The sequence below is a fragment of the Mchenga conophoros genome, linkage group LG5, assembly GCF_057382185.1.
Source record: "Mchenga conophoros isolate Kocher_MC1m ecotype Shallow Benthic linkage group LG5, M_conophoros_male_GT1.1, whole genome shotgun sequence".
In the NCBI taxonomy this organism is placed as follows: Eukaryota; Metazoa; Chordata; class Actinopteri; order Cichliformes; family Cichlidae; genus Mchenga; species Mchenga conophoros.
Window position 1 is genome coordinate 37,975,697 of NC_140530.1, and position 18,936 is coordinate 37,994,632.

Consider the following 18,936-nt stretch of genomic DNA (forward strand, 5'->3'; position numbering starts at 1 on the left):
CCACATACCTGAGGACCTATCCTGGTCCACAAACACATCAGCCCTAGTAAAGAAAGCCCAGCAGCGCCTCCATTTCTTGAGGGTTCTGAGATGGAACAGGCTGCAGACTGACCTCCTAGTGTCCTTCTGCCGTGCCACTATCGAGAGCGTGCTGGTGCACGCCATCCCTGTGTGGTACGCTGGTTGCACAACAGCTGACAGGAAAAGACTACAGAGGGTCATCAGATCTGCAGAGAAGGTGATCAGCTGTCCACTCTCCTCCCTGGACTTGCCAGCTCAAGATGTCTCTCCAGAGCCAGGGCAGTTATAAAGGACCACCTCCACCCTAACCACCACCCTTCAACATCCTGCCCTCTGGAAAAAGGTTCAGATCCATCAGGTGCAAAACAAACAGACTAAAGATCAGCTTCTTCCTGTGAGCTGTCAGAACTCTTAATGCAAACTAAGAGTGTGCACAGACGTCTCCAACACATCCACCCTGACGCTGCTGTTGATCAACTATGTGCAATATCTCAGTCTTTCCATGTTCTGTGCAACATTTCTTTGGCGCATGTGTAATATTTAGGTCTCAGTGAAATTATCATCTCCACCCTAAATGACCATAGCCCCTCCACCCTTATTTATGTATTATATTATATAACTGCCCTTGTATACAGCCCCACAATGTTTCTGTTTCAGTGTTTCTATGCATACAGCATGTATGTAGTTCACTCACATATATATTGCTTTTTCTTCCCTCGTTGCATAGTGTTTTCTCTTCTTTACTTTTGCACATTTGTGCTCCAGCTACCCAACTTCGCTGTGCAAGAAACTGCACAATGACAATAAAACTCTAAGTATTGAAGTTCTGTTCGTTCAGTTCACATGAAACAGCAAGTCTGAAGTATTTACGGTGGGCTTCCTGTTCATGTTCTAACCACAGCAGCGCCACATCAACAAAGACCACCATCACACAACTGCAGCCACAGTCTGAACATCATGTTTGTCTCTGTATGATTTCTCCTTCAAATCCTTCCTTAGCCTCATGATGTTTCTTATTCAGGTCAATGAAAAGTCACTATGAAAACACACAGAAGGTGCTTATTGATTTTTTGAATATGCAGCTGTAACCATGGATTTACTTTTCTTGCAAAGGCACGGACATTTGGTGGAGCAGAGGCTCATGGGAAAACAAAGGACCCATCTGGTTCACCTTCTACAAAACTGCAAAGCCAGGACTGGCCTCAGCAGGCCTAGCTTCTGGGATAAGTTTCCTTTCAAACCCCACAATGACACTCAGATTTGAATGCAGCGGTGTTTCGAGTGTGTGAGTGTGTGTGTGTGTGCATGTGTGTGTGTGCGTGTTACCAGCGAGCTGGTCTTGATGATAGAGAATATAGAGCTGAGTATTCCAGAGCAGATGAGAAGCTCTTTCTGTTGCCTCAAGTGCAGGTGGATGTGATGGAGGACCACAGGAAGTAGGATCCTCCGAGACTCTGAGGGAACACAAAACAGACACACAAGTTTACTTCAGTTCAGGTTTATTTGAGAAGGACCACACACACGTTACATTATGGCGGTTAGGGTGTCTGTGGATCGTAACCCAACAACATCGCTGCTGTTCACTGGAACAGCAGCGATGCTGCTCAGAGGGAGTCGGCCTCCTGCTCCTCTGGTCTGGTTCATGTCCTGAAACAAATCCATCTGAAAACTGTGCAGCTCTTCAAGCTTTTGTAGCTACAGGTTAAAGGTTACTGTCAAGTTAGTGCCATGAAACAGATTTTAGAAACATTTAATGTCAGTGGGGAGAAAAAAACAGGGAGGCAATGACGGGTTAACTACACACAAACACCAGAGACAACGCCGACATAACAAAGTCACTTATTATCTGCATTTGAGCGGCTTCGTGGCCGATTACACAGCAGAAATGTTGTTTAGCAACGTTAGCAGACGTGCCGTGCGGAGGTCCTCCCCCAGGAGGGTTCGAACAAAGTTTCACCAGAAAGAATTTTGATGTGTCAGTTTGAGACTATTCAGCATCAGCTGGTGGTACTGAAACTGTCAGGCATTAATTTTGTCTCACCTTCACATTAACACATTCAGTTCTGAGTCATATAGAGAGACTCTTTTGCATTTGTGTGGGTTCACGATTTAGAGCGAAACCCAAAATTGAAAATGTCAGGTTGTAACTGTCTCTTCAATTTGGGGACATAACCTCTTTAGATTAGCGTTCCCTGTTCAGAGATGGTGGCAGCACGTCACACAGAGCTGTGGTGACAGTAAGGAATCTCCACTATGTAAATGAGCCTTATTGAAAACGAGGAAAGGTAACGTTACTTTATGTAAAAATACGCATGTCTGAACCATACAGCAGTTTCACAACATGTTGGTTATGTAGACGGGTGATTTTAATTTGGCCACAGGTGGATGTGAGAGTTTGTTGTCACTCTGTGTCAGCCCTGTGACCCTCTGTGACGGCTGGGACCCCAAACTATCAGCTGTTAAGAGAATGAACTGATGGACCTCTAGTTGATGATGTATTTGGGTTGCTGCATGTTTGACTCGCTTTTGTTTGTTTTTAAAGTCATTCACAACCTTTATTTAGATTTTAATAGTCCTGTGGCAAAAATCACAGCGCATTACATTAACGCATGAATGAATCCAAACATTTACCTGGGAAAGAGAAGAGCCGGCTGTCCACGGTCCGAGCTATGGACTGCAGCTTGACCACATCCATGGACTGTCCTATGTGCACGGTGGACGGCATGCTGCCCAGGGTGCCGCGCACAAACTCGGCCACCTCTTGCACCGTAAACATCTGCAGCAGCTCATCAAAGATGGCTGGGAACGAGTTCAAAAGTGCAGCCTGAGAATGAAATTAGGGACAGAAGAGGTGTTAATGACAAGAGGGGAGAGGTTCATTTAGGGAGGAGGGCAGCAGGGGGAGTTAGTCAAAAAAAAAAGGTTCGAGTGAACGAGAGAGAGAAGGAGTCGGTTATAAGGAACAATCCTGGTTTCAGTGACTGGAGTGGAGTGCCCACAGGAGAGAGGTGCCAACCCACACGAGGAGTCATAAATCCACACAGGTCAGCAGGTAGACATCTCTTCAGATTCAGCTATTACAGTTTTTACAAAACAGCTCGTACGAAGAGGCACAGAAGTTATTCCACAGCAGAAAACAAACCAGAGCTGGAAGTGAAAGGTTTGAAAAAAGGAAGACAAAGCACACAGACTAGCAAGTCAGGGTATCAATCATTAATAACATGGTTCAAACAGAGTGAACGGACACAAAGACGGATTTTAGCACAAAGAAGCTGCAGCAGACGTGGCGTTTTGGACAAACAGGTTCATTCTGGTGTGAACTGGACTCAAAGCGGCACAAAACTGAAAGCTGCTGAACTCTGGATGAAAACTTCTTCTCCACTCTTTGTATTTTTACTAACAATATTTCACCTCTTCTAAAAATAAAGATAATCTAAGCCTATGAGGTCCTGGGCAAATACTCCAGTTTTAGTTCCACTTTTTAATGTTTTCTTTAAGAGTTCTTCTGGTGAAAATTGTGAATTTTGGAAAATGTTTAGAGGCCTCATTGAAAAATAGGAAGAAGTACATGAGATTAATTTATTTCAACGAGTTTGTTCTTATTGCGTGAATCAAGGCTGAAAAAGTCCAAATCCTGCAGTACCTGTAAAGGCCACGTGAGCCTGGATCTAAGGACAGCAGAGACGCGTTTACAGCCAAGAAATATTTTTGTCTCTACAGCGAGTGAAGTGAAGAGTTATCAGGATGGATTTCATTAACAAACATGCTCTCAGTCAGAGGACGTGTGTGACCAGCGAGTGCAAGAGGACATCGTGTACTTGTGTGTTATATCAGCCGGGACGTGTGTGCGGAGGACCACAGGTGTGTGTGTGGTTAGAGCTCTCTGAGGTGAAATGGGACTCTGGGCTTCACGGGGTTAAAGGGGTGCTGTGGGTTTCTTCCAGACGTTTACTTACTGACAGCGGAGTCGGCCGCAGAGCGTTGGCGCTCACGGCCTGAGTGCAGTTGGCCTGTCCGCTGCCAGGAACCTGTCCTGGGACAGTGGACTGCAGTTGGCCCGGGGCAGGAGCTAGTGCTAAGGGAGCGGGAAGCCCGGCGCCGGGACCTGGGACTTGATTTGGGCCCGGACAAGGCTGGGGGCCCTGTGGTATTTGGGTGTGGAGGAGACCCAGGAGGAATAATAGGGACCCAATTGAAGGAGCAAAGATTTAGGGGAAATTGAAAGAGAAGATGAGGAAAGGAAACAAGGAAAGATGCGAGGTACAAGTGGAAAAAGGAACAGAAGTGAAATAAAAGTCAGATTAAGGCAACTACAAGAAGATGGGAAGCAGCTAAACTAAAGTACATTTTACTGTTAGCTGTCTACTGTAAACTATGACGATACAACAGTTTCAACATCAAAATCACAACAATAAACGATTTTTGTCTGCTTCATAAACAAGGAAGAAAAATGTTTTTGTTGCAGCAGGTTTCCTCACCTGAGTGAAGATGAGCGTCTCGGAGTTGCGGCTGTCCAGGCTGAGGACGAAGCGGATCGACTGAAAGAGTTCTTGGACGCTGGTGCGAAACTGCTCCTCCTCCATGCCACACGTGGCCCGAGAGTAAAGGATCCGAGACTGGATGATGAACTTGAACAGATACTCCAAAGCCTGAGAGGATGTACAAACAAAGAAAAGAGAAGCATGAAATATTCACTCGGGGTTTTTTTTGTTCTAGGAGAAACACAAACCTCAAAAGTTTTAGGAGTACAGTGTTCCCTCGTTTATCACGGATGTTGATAACCTGCGAAAGGTGAAATCTGCGAAGTAGCGAACGTTTTGTTTTTTACAACTATCATAGATGTTTTAAGGCTGTGAAACCGCCTCACTACACACTTTATACACTTTTCTCAGACAGGCATGAACATTTTCACACATTTCTCTCGTTTAAACTCTTAAAGTTCAAACCTTCGTAGAAGAATACGTCCAGTATTATATATATATATGTAATTTAAACTGTTTCCTCTCTGTTTTATATTTGTAGCACTTTGGTCAACATTGTTGGATGTAAAGTGCGTTATAAATAAAGATGCTATGCTAAAGAAACCAAAGATAAAACCCTGTTTTCAGGTCCAGAACACGGGAACAGAGCAGCTGCCAGAGAATTCAACATTTATCGATCAATGGTACGGACGTAAAGGAAGCAAGAAGAATGAGTTGGGTGAAGTTTGACTTATCTGACTACTTTGTTTCACTTAATGCTCCTTAGAATCCTTTGACGTCGACACTGTTGTGTTTGTTGTCTTGCAAAGATTTATGTAAATTGACAAGCTGAACGCATTCTGTGCAGTACAGGAGACACGGCACGAGATTGATTGAAAATGGTCTACAGCCAATCAGGACGCAGAACGCAATGCGCTGCAAAAACAAAAAACAACGTGAAAATTGCACTAAAAAAATCGGCGAAACATCGAGGCTACGAAAAGTGAACCGCGATGTAGCGAGGGAGCCGTGTACACTTTTTTTAAAGGATGGGTAATTTAAGTTAAATGAAATATTCCCTCTTTAAGCTTTAGTTTCTCTTAGTTCGAGCATCAGATTACTTATTTTAAATGAACAGGAGGGTTTCCTCAGAGTTCAGAACAGAGACTAAAACACAAACTTTGACTCACAATCATGTAGCTTGTCCAGGTTTTAATAACATGAACGCCAACGATGCTTTTAGTGACAAATATGACCAAACTGACAAAGACTTAAAAAGACTTCCTGTAAATTTTATTTAAAACCCTCTGTAGAACCTGGGACCATTTCGTGGCCTTTCCGTTTTTTAATTCCACGCCATTTCCACTGTGTTTAATGGAGTATAGCCAAATTTTCAAACATGTATTTTTTTCCCATTTTATTTTAAAATTTCAGTCTGAGTTTTTTAAATGAGCTTAAATGGCTGAATAAAAGGCATACATCCACTATCGAACCTCGTGGCCGATTTGTGCCCCATTGAAACCCATTATAAACGCTATTTTTCACCCAGAAAAATTACGGTCAAAGGGATTGTCAGGTTTCCAGCTTAGGTTTCGTTTTGGACTACAGGCCTTAGAGTTGTAATTTTTTTATTTGTCCACCGGGTGGCGCCCTTGCTCCACATGTGACGCCTGCTGGAACATACACATGTTCTCCAGCGGCCTGCTCGAGACAGATACCCGGAAAAGGCAGACTAATTTCCCGCGTACAGCAGCAGCTTGGCCCGCTGCTCGTTCCGGACCATTTTCTGACCTTAGGTTCGTTTGAGGGTGCATTAATTTTTTTTAATCAACAGGAAATGACATATTTGTTTTCACGTGGTAGCGGAAGTGTGTGCTGCAGACACGGGAACCGAACCATATGCTCCGGCGCTGCGCGAAACACACCCGCGGCAGAGGCACTCCTCCCCGGGGGAGCAGGAGCAGCAGCGCCGCCTGGGGACATTTTTGGCTTCTGCAAAAAAAATTAAAACCGGATCGAAATTAATGTTCGTGCCAATCTTTTGTCCATCTAAAGGCCTAATTATAATAACAATAAAATATTACTTCAAATGTTTTTTTTGGAAAATATTTTATGTTTTATGTTTTATGTTTTTGGGGCAAAAAAAGCAGTGCGCTCATGTGACGAAACCGGGATATAAAGGGTTAAAATCCGCGAAATGTAATTAAAACTTGACATGAATATTTCAAGGAGAAGTAGGTCTAAAAGACTGGCTAATTTAAAGTGGAATAAAATATTAATATATAAATTTTTTATAGCACTTTTTGGGCGTGGTCGATAGTGTGCATTTTATGAAATGCGCTCCTGGAAAAAAAATAAAAGGCGATCGAAATGACTGTTGGTGCCAATCTTTAGTCCATCTAAAGGCCTAATTATAATAACAAACAAATATTACTTCAAATGTTTTTTTTGGAAAATATTTAGTTTTTTTGTTTTTTGGGGCTAAAAAAACAGGGCGCTCATGTAATAAAACTGGGATTTAAAGGGTTAAAACAATGAAAATATAATTAAAACTTGACATGGATATTTTAAGCAGAAGTAGTTTTAAAAGATTGACTAATTTAAAGTAGAAAAAAATATTGATATATAACATTTTTAGAGCACTTTTGGGGCGGGACCATTTTTTGGTCCCGAGGTTCACGAAAGGATGGGATTTTGAGGTTCTACCAAAGGTTAACGACATTATTTTCAGTTAGCTTGTTTTTCTAGTTTCCTTTTTTTTATTGCTTCACAACCAGTTTTAGTTTTTAGTTTAGTTCAGTGTATTAATCTCGTTTTTATACTTCCACATTGTGCCATTCTGTGCAAATGCACAGAAGACATAAAACTGTCTGTAAACTCATCACTCTGTCACATGGTTGTGGGGGAACTTCGGCCGCTCATTTAGCTCGTGCTCTTGTTCTTGTGGGTTTGCGAGACTCATTGATGCACAGCTCCACCTCTGTCTGAGCTGTTTGTGCTGATATCCTGTGTTGGTTTTACCCACGGCCTGAGTGCAGTTGGCCTGTCCGCTGCCAGGAATCTGTCAAAAGCATGTCTGAGTTACAAACTGTGAAATCCCCACTGAGGCTGGTTTGGTGAAACGCGTGGTTATCAGGATGTGAGATCAAATTCTGAAGTCTGAAGACTGCTTACTCAAAATGTTTGCTGGCTTTAAGTCTAGTTTTGTTTTCTTTTTTTCCTTTTCTTTTTGCAAAACCTACCAGCTACAGATAATTAAAAGTGTTCTTTTCATCTGGAGCTTACGCCTTTATCACATCTGCAGGAGACAAGATCCTATTTGTATCTGGACAGAGATCCCAGGATGCACCAGGACAGAAACATCTGCAGCATCTGGGCTGCTCCTTGTTTACAGCAATGGTTAAGAAAGTTAGTGGAAGAATAAAGCAGACAGAAACAGGCTAAAACTCCTTGGACGCAGTTTATAAAAGATAAATCTGGAGACTGCAGCATGTGTCAAAGCTGTCCTCAATAATTCACGCCGTCCACTTTTTACATGACAGTGTGACCCATTTGGGATGGATGCTTGAGTCGGATAAATATTTTAACGTGCTGAGCAGCGTTTGTCTACTAAATGTGGTACGTTCTGCACATCTGTGTGGGATGGTGCATCTATTCCCAGCTCTGCTACGTCACTGATGTAGTTCTGAATGCATGCAGTCATATTTTACCTGAGAAGAACGTCCAGTGGGAGGAATTAAAAAGTTGAAAAGGTGTTTTTTTGTTTAAAAAGCCTTTATGGTGAAGACTGTTATATAAAACTCAGTGAAGAGATGAAAAATGCCAACAGCCCTTCATGTGTTTGATTATTCGGAGTTCAGTGTTCAGGTCAGTGCTCCACCCAGGTGGCACTGAGCTCTTACCCTCATGGCTTCCTGTATGTGGTCCTGCCTCACCACCTCAGCAGAGCGATCCATGTACCACTTCAGACAGCGGATCAGCTCCCTGAAACACATTTAAAAAGCCACACAGGGTTGATTCTCTGCACTGGAAGGAGTGCAAACGTAGCATTACTTTAATAAAGGACCCGTTCAGCCCAGGATGGCTCTGTAAATAAATGCTTAGATTTTCCTTTTGTTGTGATAGTCGCAGCACTCTGCAGGACCAAACATGTACGGAAATACATCACAAAGACCTGAAAAACTAAAATTTGTGCAGTTATAATAACTATATGTGTCTTTTTTTATTTTCTGCCAGTCGACCCGAGATCGAGATCTTTGTTTCATCCTCTATAAAATATTTAGTCAGTGCAAAACTAATTTTCAGACTCTTACTAAAAGCAAAACTTCTCATGTAATATATCTGGATGAGGTCAAAGTTAAATGAGCATGAAAAGCATGCAATCCTACGCCAGTTTTCCATACTGTATTTATCTCTGATGCCCTTGAGCCACCGTGATGAAATAAATCCAGGAGAAGTCAAACTGCAATAAAGGCAAACGACGTGTACACGAATATACAATCACACAGGCTGTTAGTTAGAGAGCAACACTCACTTGTAAGCTAACGCTCCAGCAAAGTGCTTCTGGATGTAAGTGTCCATCACCGGCCTGAAGTGGTAGTATTTACTGTCCCTGAGCAGGTTTATAATGAACACCTGTGAGACAGACAGAGACTGTGATCAGTGAGTGTGATGCTTGAGTGACGCTTAAATGCACAGAAAATGAATCATAATTTACAGTCGCAGTGAAAAAAGTACGGCCTCTTTCAAAGCGAAGGGTTTAGCTATAAAGAGATTTAAAAAGGAAATGGTGCTACTAGCCCTCATGTTTGGAGCAGTTAAATAGAAGCTCAGAGGAACCTGAACACATAGCATTTTATACCATGTCATTACTTATGAAACACAAACCGAGCCACAGTGCAGAGGCAGTGTGTGAAAGTCTATCACACGATGCAGCAATGACTTCATCTCTCTCATCGTCATCGACAGTCTGCTGCTGTGCTTGGGATCATTGTCCTGCTGAAGCTTCTGACTGGACAGAGCTTTTCATACGTTGTTGTTCAGCTCGTATTTACAGATGTGCAGGCACCAGGTTATTGTTTATATTTTAGTGCTTTCTTTGTGATCATGTGATCATGACCCCACAGTATTTTATTTTCCTGTTACAGCGTAACCTTCTTTCATCACCCACCCACATTTTCCAAATTTAACTGTAACTCTTATTCCTGTTGCACAGTCATACTGAAATTAGAGTAAAAAAAATGACAGAATAAAAAGTCTTTCAGCTTTCAGGGTTTAGGGTGTGTCAGAGCTCCTGTTTCCAGTAACTCAGAGGATGACATCAGTGGGACTGAAACTGACAGTTAGCCTCATCTGTATTAGATTGTTTCTTCTGCAAGTCTCTAAATCCTCATTATTAAATTTAATGAAACTCATTATTTGTTACTTTTGTTTGTTTACTTTATTTTCTCCTTCTTCGTGCACTGCCCACGCCACACTCACCAATGACTGAAAAACCAGCGGCCCATATTTGTCTGTGTTGTCATCCAAGATGGAGAACAAGGTGTCCAGAATGTCCTGAAGAAACTGAGACACACACACACACACACACACACACAATGACATGTCTTCAGTTTAGTAAACAGCTGCTGAAAGTCCTGCTGAGGAAAATGGCTTACATAATGGCGGAAAGAAATTTTCCGTTATTAGTTATTTATGAACACCACATGACAATTTTTAAAGAATCAAACCTTTTCATGGTATCCTCCCAGTTGCTGGTTGTCTACAAGCTAATGTTAATGGGACCACAGGAGTATTACAACACCTGTAGAGCTCTTTTAACACATGCTTTAAAAAATCACCTCAAACCACCTCAGAGATCACCAACAAACACGTCCTGCCCAGCAACATGGCAAATGTCTTACACAGCAAATCTGGCACAGCTACAGAATATTATGATGATCCACGATACAAGTGTTTACACATATTAAACAGAACAATCTCCCCACCTGTTCGACTTCAAACCTCACCTTGACGATCTCTTCTCCGCTGACATGCCGAAGCCGTCCAAGGATGTCCATGACCCGGTCGGGATGGGCCTTCCACTTCAGCAGGGCCAAGAGGTCCACTGGAAGACAACAGGAATGTCAAACACCAGGAAAACAACGGAAAAAGGCTCATATTCAGACTTCAGCCTGTGAGCCGCAAAACAGCCGTTTAATATGTACAACGGAGTAAAAACTGTCATAAATGAGGAAGCCACTGTTAGCGCAGCACAAAGGCTGAAAGCAGGTGTCTGTATGCCAGAACCATAATAGATGGTGACAGTTTTTCCTCACTTTAATGCTGTCACCTCAAGCTGCTTTATGTCAGGTTACGACTACAATATCAGAAAGAAACGCCAACAATCATACGTATATGCAAACACTTGGTGACAGTGGAATTAAAAACACCTTTTTCTGTGTAACAGTCTGAAATTCTCATGTGTAATCGTGCATATTTAAGCACATTATCCACGAGCGGCTCAAATGCCGGCTGCAGGTCAGCTGCGTACCGTTCTGGGTGAGCTTGGTGGAGGAGAGCTGTGTGGAAATCCAGAAGGTCTCTTTCATGCTGCGCTGGAAAATGAGGCTGGAGGGGATGTTGGGACAGCTGTTGAAGTCCTCCTTACAGCAGGGCAGCCCCAGGTAGAGGGCGTGGTTACTGAAGGTCGTGTTTTCATCACACTGAGGACACGAGACACCGAGAAGGAGGAAAGGAAGGAAGGAAAGCGCTTACAATAGATCTGTGCACCTCATTGACAAAGTGTAGCTGCAAAACTGAGTCAAAAGCTGCAAACATGAAGCTTGTGTGTGAACACTGTACAGCAGGAGTGTCCAACTCCAGGCCTCGAGGGCCGGCAGGCTTTAGATGTGTCCTTGATCCAGCACAGCTGATTTAAATGGTTAAATTACCTCTTCAACATGTCTTGAAGTTCTCCAGAGGCCTGTTAATGAACTAATCGTCTGATTCAGGTGTGTCGACCCAGGGTGAGATCTAAAACCTGCAGGACACGGCCCTGAGGCCTGGAGTTGGACACTCCTGCTGTACAGTTTTGGTGAGCAACAGTAAAGGTGTTGTGGATATCATGTACAAAGTGTACACAACATTTAAAGTGAACTTTATAGTTGTACTGTGAGATTACTGAAGTACAGTTCACATATATACTAACTAAATATTGTCATTTCTGCTGCAATCATCAGCCAACAGAAAGACTCCTCTGCAGAATAAATGAGTAACGTGTGATGAAGGCTGATGAGTAGCAGCCAGGAAACAGAAAAGCTCTAGTGTAGCTGACCTTGTAGACATACAGCTCGTGGCTCTCATCAGAGAGAGTAGTTCCATCCTCTCTCATTAGAGGCGTGAAGGCAAAACCAAACAGCTTTTTCTCTCCTTTGTCCTTTGCTGCAGAGAAAATGACGAAGAAGGAACATGTGAGAGGAGAAACGCACCGAGTGTTCGGTCAAAAAGCACCGAGGTTAAATGTCTCTCAGATTATTAGAGATGTATTCAGAAAACCAGTTCATTACTTCACTATTGTAGACAAAGTGATACAGCCTGCATATAAGAAGGTCAAAGAGTAACTTGGTTATGCTTTTAATGTTATATTTAGATATATTTTCTATAAATGTCACCACCTGCTTGAAGCAGCACCTAATCAGTCTGGGAGGATTATAGTGAGCAGCCAGCTGCTATATCTGCATGCCAAGAAATGCAGATGCACCTGTCACGGTTCTGGGTTTTATTTTTACAATAAGCCTGTGCTTGGATCCTCATTTATTTTCTCCACACGGATCATCCCATTAGCCATGACAGCCCCAGTATTAACACAAGTAACACACTCACTGGAGCAGTGTCTGAACTCGAAGCGCAGGTGGGACCCTCTGAAACGGTCGATGGGAATCGGCAGTTTGATCACCTCGCTCCATCGCGGGCTGTTGTTATGGTAGAGCACAAAGGAGCGGTGCTCTGGCACGTTGGGCTCACCTGAACCCAGACTGATGCAGTCCTACGGAGCATGTGCAGAAGCAGACAAACAATGAGATCAGTGACACTGCAGTAACACTTGGAGAAACTGTGGACCAGAGCGGCCCCAACAGCCGTGACGCACCAACACCTGGGCCAGCTGTGCACACAACACATTTGAGTGATACTCAAAGGTCAACTGAAAGGAGTCCTTCAGGTAAGCGAAGTCAAGGAGTGGAAACGTATTTGAATGGGAACCTTTAAGAAAGGTGTGATAGGCTGGCTTGTTTTTGGTGGAAAAGTTGGAAGTTAAATGCATTTATGAAAAACACAGAAGCATGAACTTGTTTATTTCTACAGACTCATTCCAACGTGAACCTCAAACTGCAGAGCCTGTAAGTTTGAGCCAGTGTGGAGAAACATCGGACAAAGGTGCCACCAACGAGACAAACACAAACATCACTCAGAAGTCGGCTGGTTAGTGATGCGGTTACTCTGATCAACTGCATTCAAATTTAATTTTTTTTTTTTTTAAATTTTGGCAGAACAGCAGTTTTCTCTGTTTTTGACTCAGGCTGTTCAGACTATTGATCATCTGCTAATGAGCTTTTCAACAAGCTCACCTCAGTTAGCAGTTTAGTTTAAAAACCGATAAGATTTCAGAGATGTGTGATCAGGATATCTCATCGTCAGCACAGAGAAATGCATTTACTGTCACTGAGAGTGGGTCCAACACTCCACTTGTGCCTTTGTTGGCTCAGCTGTTTCTGACACAACTCTTCTGTAGTGATCAGTTCATGTAAGAAACGTGTCGCAGGCTATGAAGATTATATCTAATTCAAATAGACGGCCTTTCAGCCTGCCTGCATACTTTAAAAAAGGCTTTAGTTTCACACTGTCAGGTCATATCAGTGCACTGAGCTCATCATATGTTCTTAAGTGACGATGAAGAACATCTAATGTTGAACCAGTTCTTTCATTTCTGCAGGGAAACTAAAACATCTGAAAACTCAAGAAAAGCCAGGAGCAGAACGTGCCAAGGAAATAGGATCCAACGGAGAGATAAAGTTAGACGTAGAGCTGGACAGCAGGGACTGATGGAGATGTGAACCACTGTCTTACATTCAGTCTGTGCAAAAGTCATGAGCCAGCACTCATATTTGACGTAAGATTAGTACAGGAATTATTTAGAACATAAATTCTATTTTTTTGGGAATCACCAGAAAAAATACCAAGCAGTGGTTAGCACTGTTGCCTCACAGCAGGAAGGTTCCTGGGTTTGAATCCATCATGTGGTCTACGCAGGTTCTTTTGTGCCCTTTCCTCACAGTATTTTAAATATTTGGGAGTTATAATACATAAGGATCTCACAGAACTATTAGAAAGAAATTATTCACCAATACAAAAGAAAATCGAGGAAGATATAGCGAGATGGAATTTAATCTAACCTAAGTTTATATTTGAGAATAGATTGGAATAAAATGAATATACTACCCAAATTATTATATTTATTTCAAACAGTGCCAATAGAAATAAGCCAGAAACAATTTAATCAATGGGACAAAATGTTGTCAGACACATATGACAAAGTAAAAGGCTCCAAATTAGATATAAAACCTTAAAGTTCGCTAAAATAAGGGGGGGGGGGGGGGGGGGGGGCTTCCTTCTCTCTAGGATTATTATAGGGCAGCACAGTGAAGGCGGATGACATGTTGGTGTAATCCTTCATACGATGCTCAGTGGAGGGTCTGACCTCCATCCACATACAAGCTGTTATAGCAGACAGTAGCCTGCAAGATGTTATAGACACTATTGAAAATACAGTTATTACAGACAGTCGTATGCTGGCATTGGGCAGTTTCACCTCTGTTAATCATCTGTAAGTAATATTGTTTGTTATCACTGAGACTACTTGTGTGCAGTGTTGGTCAAGTAACTAATTACTGATTACTTCCCCAAAAAGTAATCCGGTTACTTTACTGATTACTTATTTTCAAAAGTAATTAATCACTTAGTTACTTAGTTACTTTTTAAAAACACGATTTACAACCTGAAGAGGTGATAAAGCGATAGATCTTTCAGCCCAATTCTACTTTTTCTGCATAATCCATCATACAAAATGTAATCAAATGGAAAAGTCTCTTTTTAAAACTTGTTTTATTAGTTTTAATCTTTTAACTTTATGCATCAAGCAAACATTTAATTATATGCAACATTCTCTGACTGGAAGAAATTAGTTTAACATTTAAACCTATTTTCTGCACATTCCAGCACATAAAATAAAATATTTTTTGTGTTTACACTCAGTCTTTCAAATAGATGCAAGTAAAACACAGCAGAAAATAAATAAAGTCAAAGACTCAGCAGTCCTGTTGCTCTATTTTCACCTGTAAAGCAGGCGGATGTTTGCCCTGGTGTTTTACTGCTTTAAAGTGTTTTAGTTTCTTTATATGAGGTTTGAACCTACAGGGGGCAGCAGGTACCCATGAAATCATGAGACCGGCACAGAAACTAAAAGCATGTACTGAAGTGTGCACGGTCAACAACGTGGATTTCACACACATAAAAGAGCTGATAGTGGATTATACTGCTCATTTATTCTAACTTACAACATTTTCACTACTTTACTCTTACAGTCCAATAAAACAGGTCATTTCATCTCCAAAAAACATTGAAGTGGTTCATCTGCTGCAGCTGTTACTTAGTGTGTTTTCATTGTTTGCTAATTCTACTCTAAACTTGAACTAAACCATCAAAACACCAGAAACATGTTTGCTGTGAGCTACAAATTCTCTGCTGCCTTTAAAGAAACTTACTGCTATAAACCAGCCTAAAGTTTAACATTAGGCACAACTTCAAACTGATGAAAGACTTGTTTTTTTTGTTAGAAGAAGAAAGATGCTGAACGTCTGTTTATATTATGTGCCACTAACTGGACAAAAGAAGGCTTTTTACAGCAGGAACGTTTCCCTACCTTGAGGATTTCTCCGTCGGCGTAAAGCACATATATGGTCACCTCGATGTTCTTCTGAACGCTTTTCCCTCCCCTCTCAAAATCTCCTCGCTCCAGTGTCAGGTACAGGTCGTTACGGATGTCACCTGGACCAGCAGAGACATGTTAATGCAGACTAATATGTGTCAAACACCAGCGCACATGGTTGTTTTATTTGTAAAGATGCAACAAAGATGCAAACATGTCCGTAATCTCAAAGCAGGCGCGGTGTGTCGCTCTCACTCCCCGCTCGTCCTCATAGAGGAGGTGTCACCTTTAATGTATAAAGATGGGAGTTAACCACTCACTCCATCACTGCCTGAGGGGAGCAGTGGTTAATGTGTGTGAAAGACACTGGTGCCTGTGGGATGTGCAGCCCTGCTGTTTTCTTCCTGTTTGCTGTAGAGGGAAGCTTAATGTAAGCGTTCATTTGTTTACCTGTTAAGCTCATCATCATTAAGAGTATTCACCAATGAGAGCAGCACAGCAGGTTCATGAGCTGGACTATGAAGCTGCTCGACTCGTGTCCTTTATTTCTAAAGGCGAAAGTTAAATACAAAGCAAACGATTGGCTTGCAGGGCTGCTACAAAAGGACCTGATGTGGTAAAGATGAATCTATGGTAATGATGATGTATTCAAAGCACTTCTTGTAATTATGTAAAGATTAACTCCTGACAGCTGGCACGACGGGGTAAAAGCTTTGAATAATTTCTGTAGCAGGCTGTAAGAATGTTTATTTCCTGCTGTAAAGTTAACAGGAAGTCTAACTATCTCACCGGACAAGCAGCACCACAGACCAGAGGAGAAATTATATTTGGGGCTGAAATTGTGCCTCTAAGAAAGCCTCTCTTGTCAAGCACATAAATGCGGGATGTTGAATATTTTCTGAGGTCACATATTTTACAGGCTGCATAAATGAATTAACAGGAGACTGTGGAGATCATAGCACTTTAGCTTCAGCAGCATCAGTGTTTGGTATTTCTGCTAAATCTAAAAAGTAAGCATGAATGTGGGACAGGTAAGGTTTCTTTAACTGAATGAAGCTGCAAGCAGTGGATACAAAAAGTAAACAGTGAGATGCTTTTTGTATGTAAATCCAGCTGCTGCCTGGATGTGATATCAGGCTGCTGCAGCATTCACACACAAACACACACTTGTCCATCTTTGTGGTTTCTTTATCAGGCTGCAGCCAGTTGGAAAAACGAGGCATAAAACCTAAAATCCAGATATGGAAATAAAAGTTTTCTCAAACATAAAAATGTAAAATCTTTGTGTCAGCTGCAAATTTATGAGAGAAAACTTAAGGAACTATAATATTTTACTTTTCAAAGTGAAGTTGGAAACAAATTCACATATTTAAACTCCACAGTGCACCAAGAAAACCTCCAACATGGTCTAAAGAAGTCTATGAGTCCCTCACAGTGAGACATCACGATATATTTTTTATTTTCATTTGTTTTGCTTTCTCTAAGATTTATCAAACATTTGCCATTTTTATTTTCTTTTGCCAGATTTTTCTGCCCCCTGGTTCTTACTTCCTCCAGAAGCTGCTGCACTGTGTGTACATCTGCTCACAGCGCCACAGCAATGATTTCTAAAGGTCTGATTAACACTCGACATTTCCATGTTCACTACCTTATTGTGGTGGAGATTTTTATATATATATATTTTTTTTCAGGGGTGGGGGGATTTGTCCCTGGCAGGGTCTCCCATGGCAAATCATTTGAATCACTCTTTGTCTGGTTCCTCACCCAGGACCAGATAGTTTGAGCTCCAGTCTCCTGCAGAGGGGCTGGACTAAATGATGTCAGTCCTCTGGGGCAGATAAGAGCTAAGACTGATAAATAAATGAGCGTGCATGCCTAACACGTGTCTGACAGCAGGCAGTGCACTTGTTGAGAAGATTGAATTATCTTTTACACACCGACAGAAACAGCTGGGAAGCTGTACAAAAAGACACATTAAATCATCAAAGTGACTTAAGCTAAGTACTGCTGAAAGAGATTTCCACACTTATGAAAAATACATCTGTGGACTTAAATATCTACAAGCCTGTAACTCAGTTTATTGGGTTATTAAATAATAACACATTTACAGCTTTGAAGGTCTTCACAAACATTTTAACATATTACAGGAGGAGAAGCTCCACTGTAATTAAAATGAAGTCAGTGGAGAGATGCAAACTGACACATTCAGTCTCCCTGTAATGGATTTATAGCTCTCAGAAGAGGAAGCTAACACAGGAATATCACAAAGCGGGTCCAATTCTGGGAAACTGTTTACTTCGACCAGTGCTTTGGAGACGTTCCTGCTGGAAAAACCAGATTCACTCCTTTGTTGCTCCCATGTAGGAATCTAAATTAAGCAGCAGCCCGGCAGGAGCGCAGATCAGCTTCTGTGGTTCTGTCCATCTGTCCAGCCTTGAAGTCACTTGTTTATTTTCAGGGATCCTGGACCTCAAATCTAAATTCTCTTTCTTTGTTTGGAACTTGGACATTGATCCAAAGGCCTCTTTGAAAGCCAAACAAAGCTTTTGAAGATTTTTATAGCTGCAAGAAATAAAACTGTTTACAAAATGCCTGCTCAAGAAGAACACCTGCAACACTGCACCTTTTCTCTGTGCTTCAGCTCAACAGGTACGTGTTTTTGCTCCCTTCTTCAAAAGCAGAAGGTAGAGATGTACAAAACCCGCCCAGACATTCAGCACTTTTTCTATTCCTGTCTGACCCATTTACATGATTCAAACCTGAATTGTTGTTTTTATTTATTTTACGTGTTATTCACGGAGCCCATCTCTGCTGTGTGCTTACGTAAACTAAGAATAGAAGTGTTGAGGTGGACAGCCCGCTGCGCTGCGATGGGTAGGCCTGCATGAAGCTGGATACGTGACTCACCGGGCATGATGACATCTGGGAATCCCAGTTTGCGTGTGATGGCCACCCCCCTGCTGAAAATGAGCGGGTTTTCTCTGCGGACCTGCTCCATGTCGCCCCTCAGCAGCTGCAGGGAGATGATCAGCCCTGCAGGATGTGAAGGGGAAGAAATGGGAACGAGTGGGTTGACAGAAAAAGAAGATGGGTAGAGAGATGGATGAAAAGCAAAGGAAGAAGACAGAACAAAGTGTCCTATTTAAAAAGCACAGCCTTTAGGCCACACATAAAATTCAGATAAACTTAAAGTCTAAACAGAGTTTTGAAGCTGCAGAGCTCGTTTGATCTCCCCAGAATCAGAACAAACATTTCAATGCATGCTAAACGTTGCCAAACTGCTTTTCCAGCAGACTCTCAGCCTGTTAGTCTGGGTTCATCTCTTCACCTGAAAACAAAAGTTTGCTGCTGGATTATGTTTTTTTGAAGACACATATCTGTGCGGGGTCATGGAGTTCACAGACTTTAACACTGGGGCAGAGGAGAGTCCTCTACAGTGACACCAATTAATATGATTTTCCCGCTGATGTCAGTGTGATGACTTGCATGTGT

General features: G+C 42.1%; 1 protein-coding gene across 10 annotated transcripts in view; it reads right to left on the reverse strand.

Annotated features, from left to right (window-relative positions):
* Positions 1-18,936, reverse strand: part of LOC146575107 (dedicator of cytokinesis protein 3-like) — a 240,693-nt gene that overhangs the window by 24,846 nt on the left and 196,911 nt on the right. For 8 of the 10 annotated variants that reach the window (XM_085275293.1, XM_085275292.1, XM_085275296.1 and 5 more), the window contains 13 exons: positions 18,352-18,477; positions 15,439-15,563; positions 12,345-12,507; positions 11,797-11,903; positions 11,014-11,185; positions 10,490-10,587; positions 9,963-10,046; positions 9,016-9,116; positions 8,384-8,465; positions 4,500-4,670; positions 3,978-4,163; positions 2,653-2,845; positions 1,348-1,475 (listed from right to left, as the gene is read on the reverse strand). In XM_085275293.1, the coding sequence (XP_085131419.1) occupies positions 1,348-1,475; positions 2,653-2,845; positions 3,978-4,163; positions 4,500-4,670; positions 8,384-8,465; positions 9,016-9,116; positions 9,963-10,046; positions 10,490-10,587; positions 11,014-11,185; positions 11,797-11,903; positions 12,345-12,507; positions 15,439-15,563; positions 18,352-18,477 (1,736 nt within the window). The remainder of the gene's footprint in view (positions 1-1,347; positions 1,476-2,652; positions 2,846-3,977; positions 4,164-4,499; positions 4,671-8,383; positions 8,466-9,015; positions 9,117-9,962; positions 10,047-10,489; positions 10,588-11,013; positions 11,186-11,796; positions 11,904-12,344; positions 12,508-15,438; positions 15,564-18,351; positions 18,478-18,936) is intronic. The other 2 variants (XM_085275298.1, XM_085275297.1) reach the window with 1 other exon arrangement.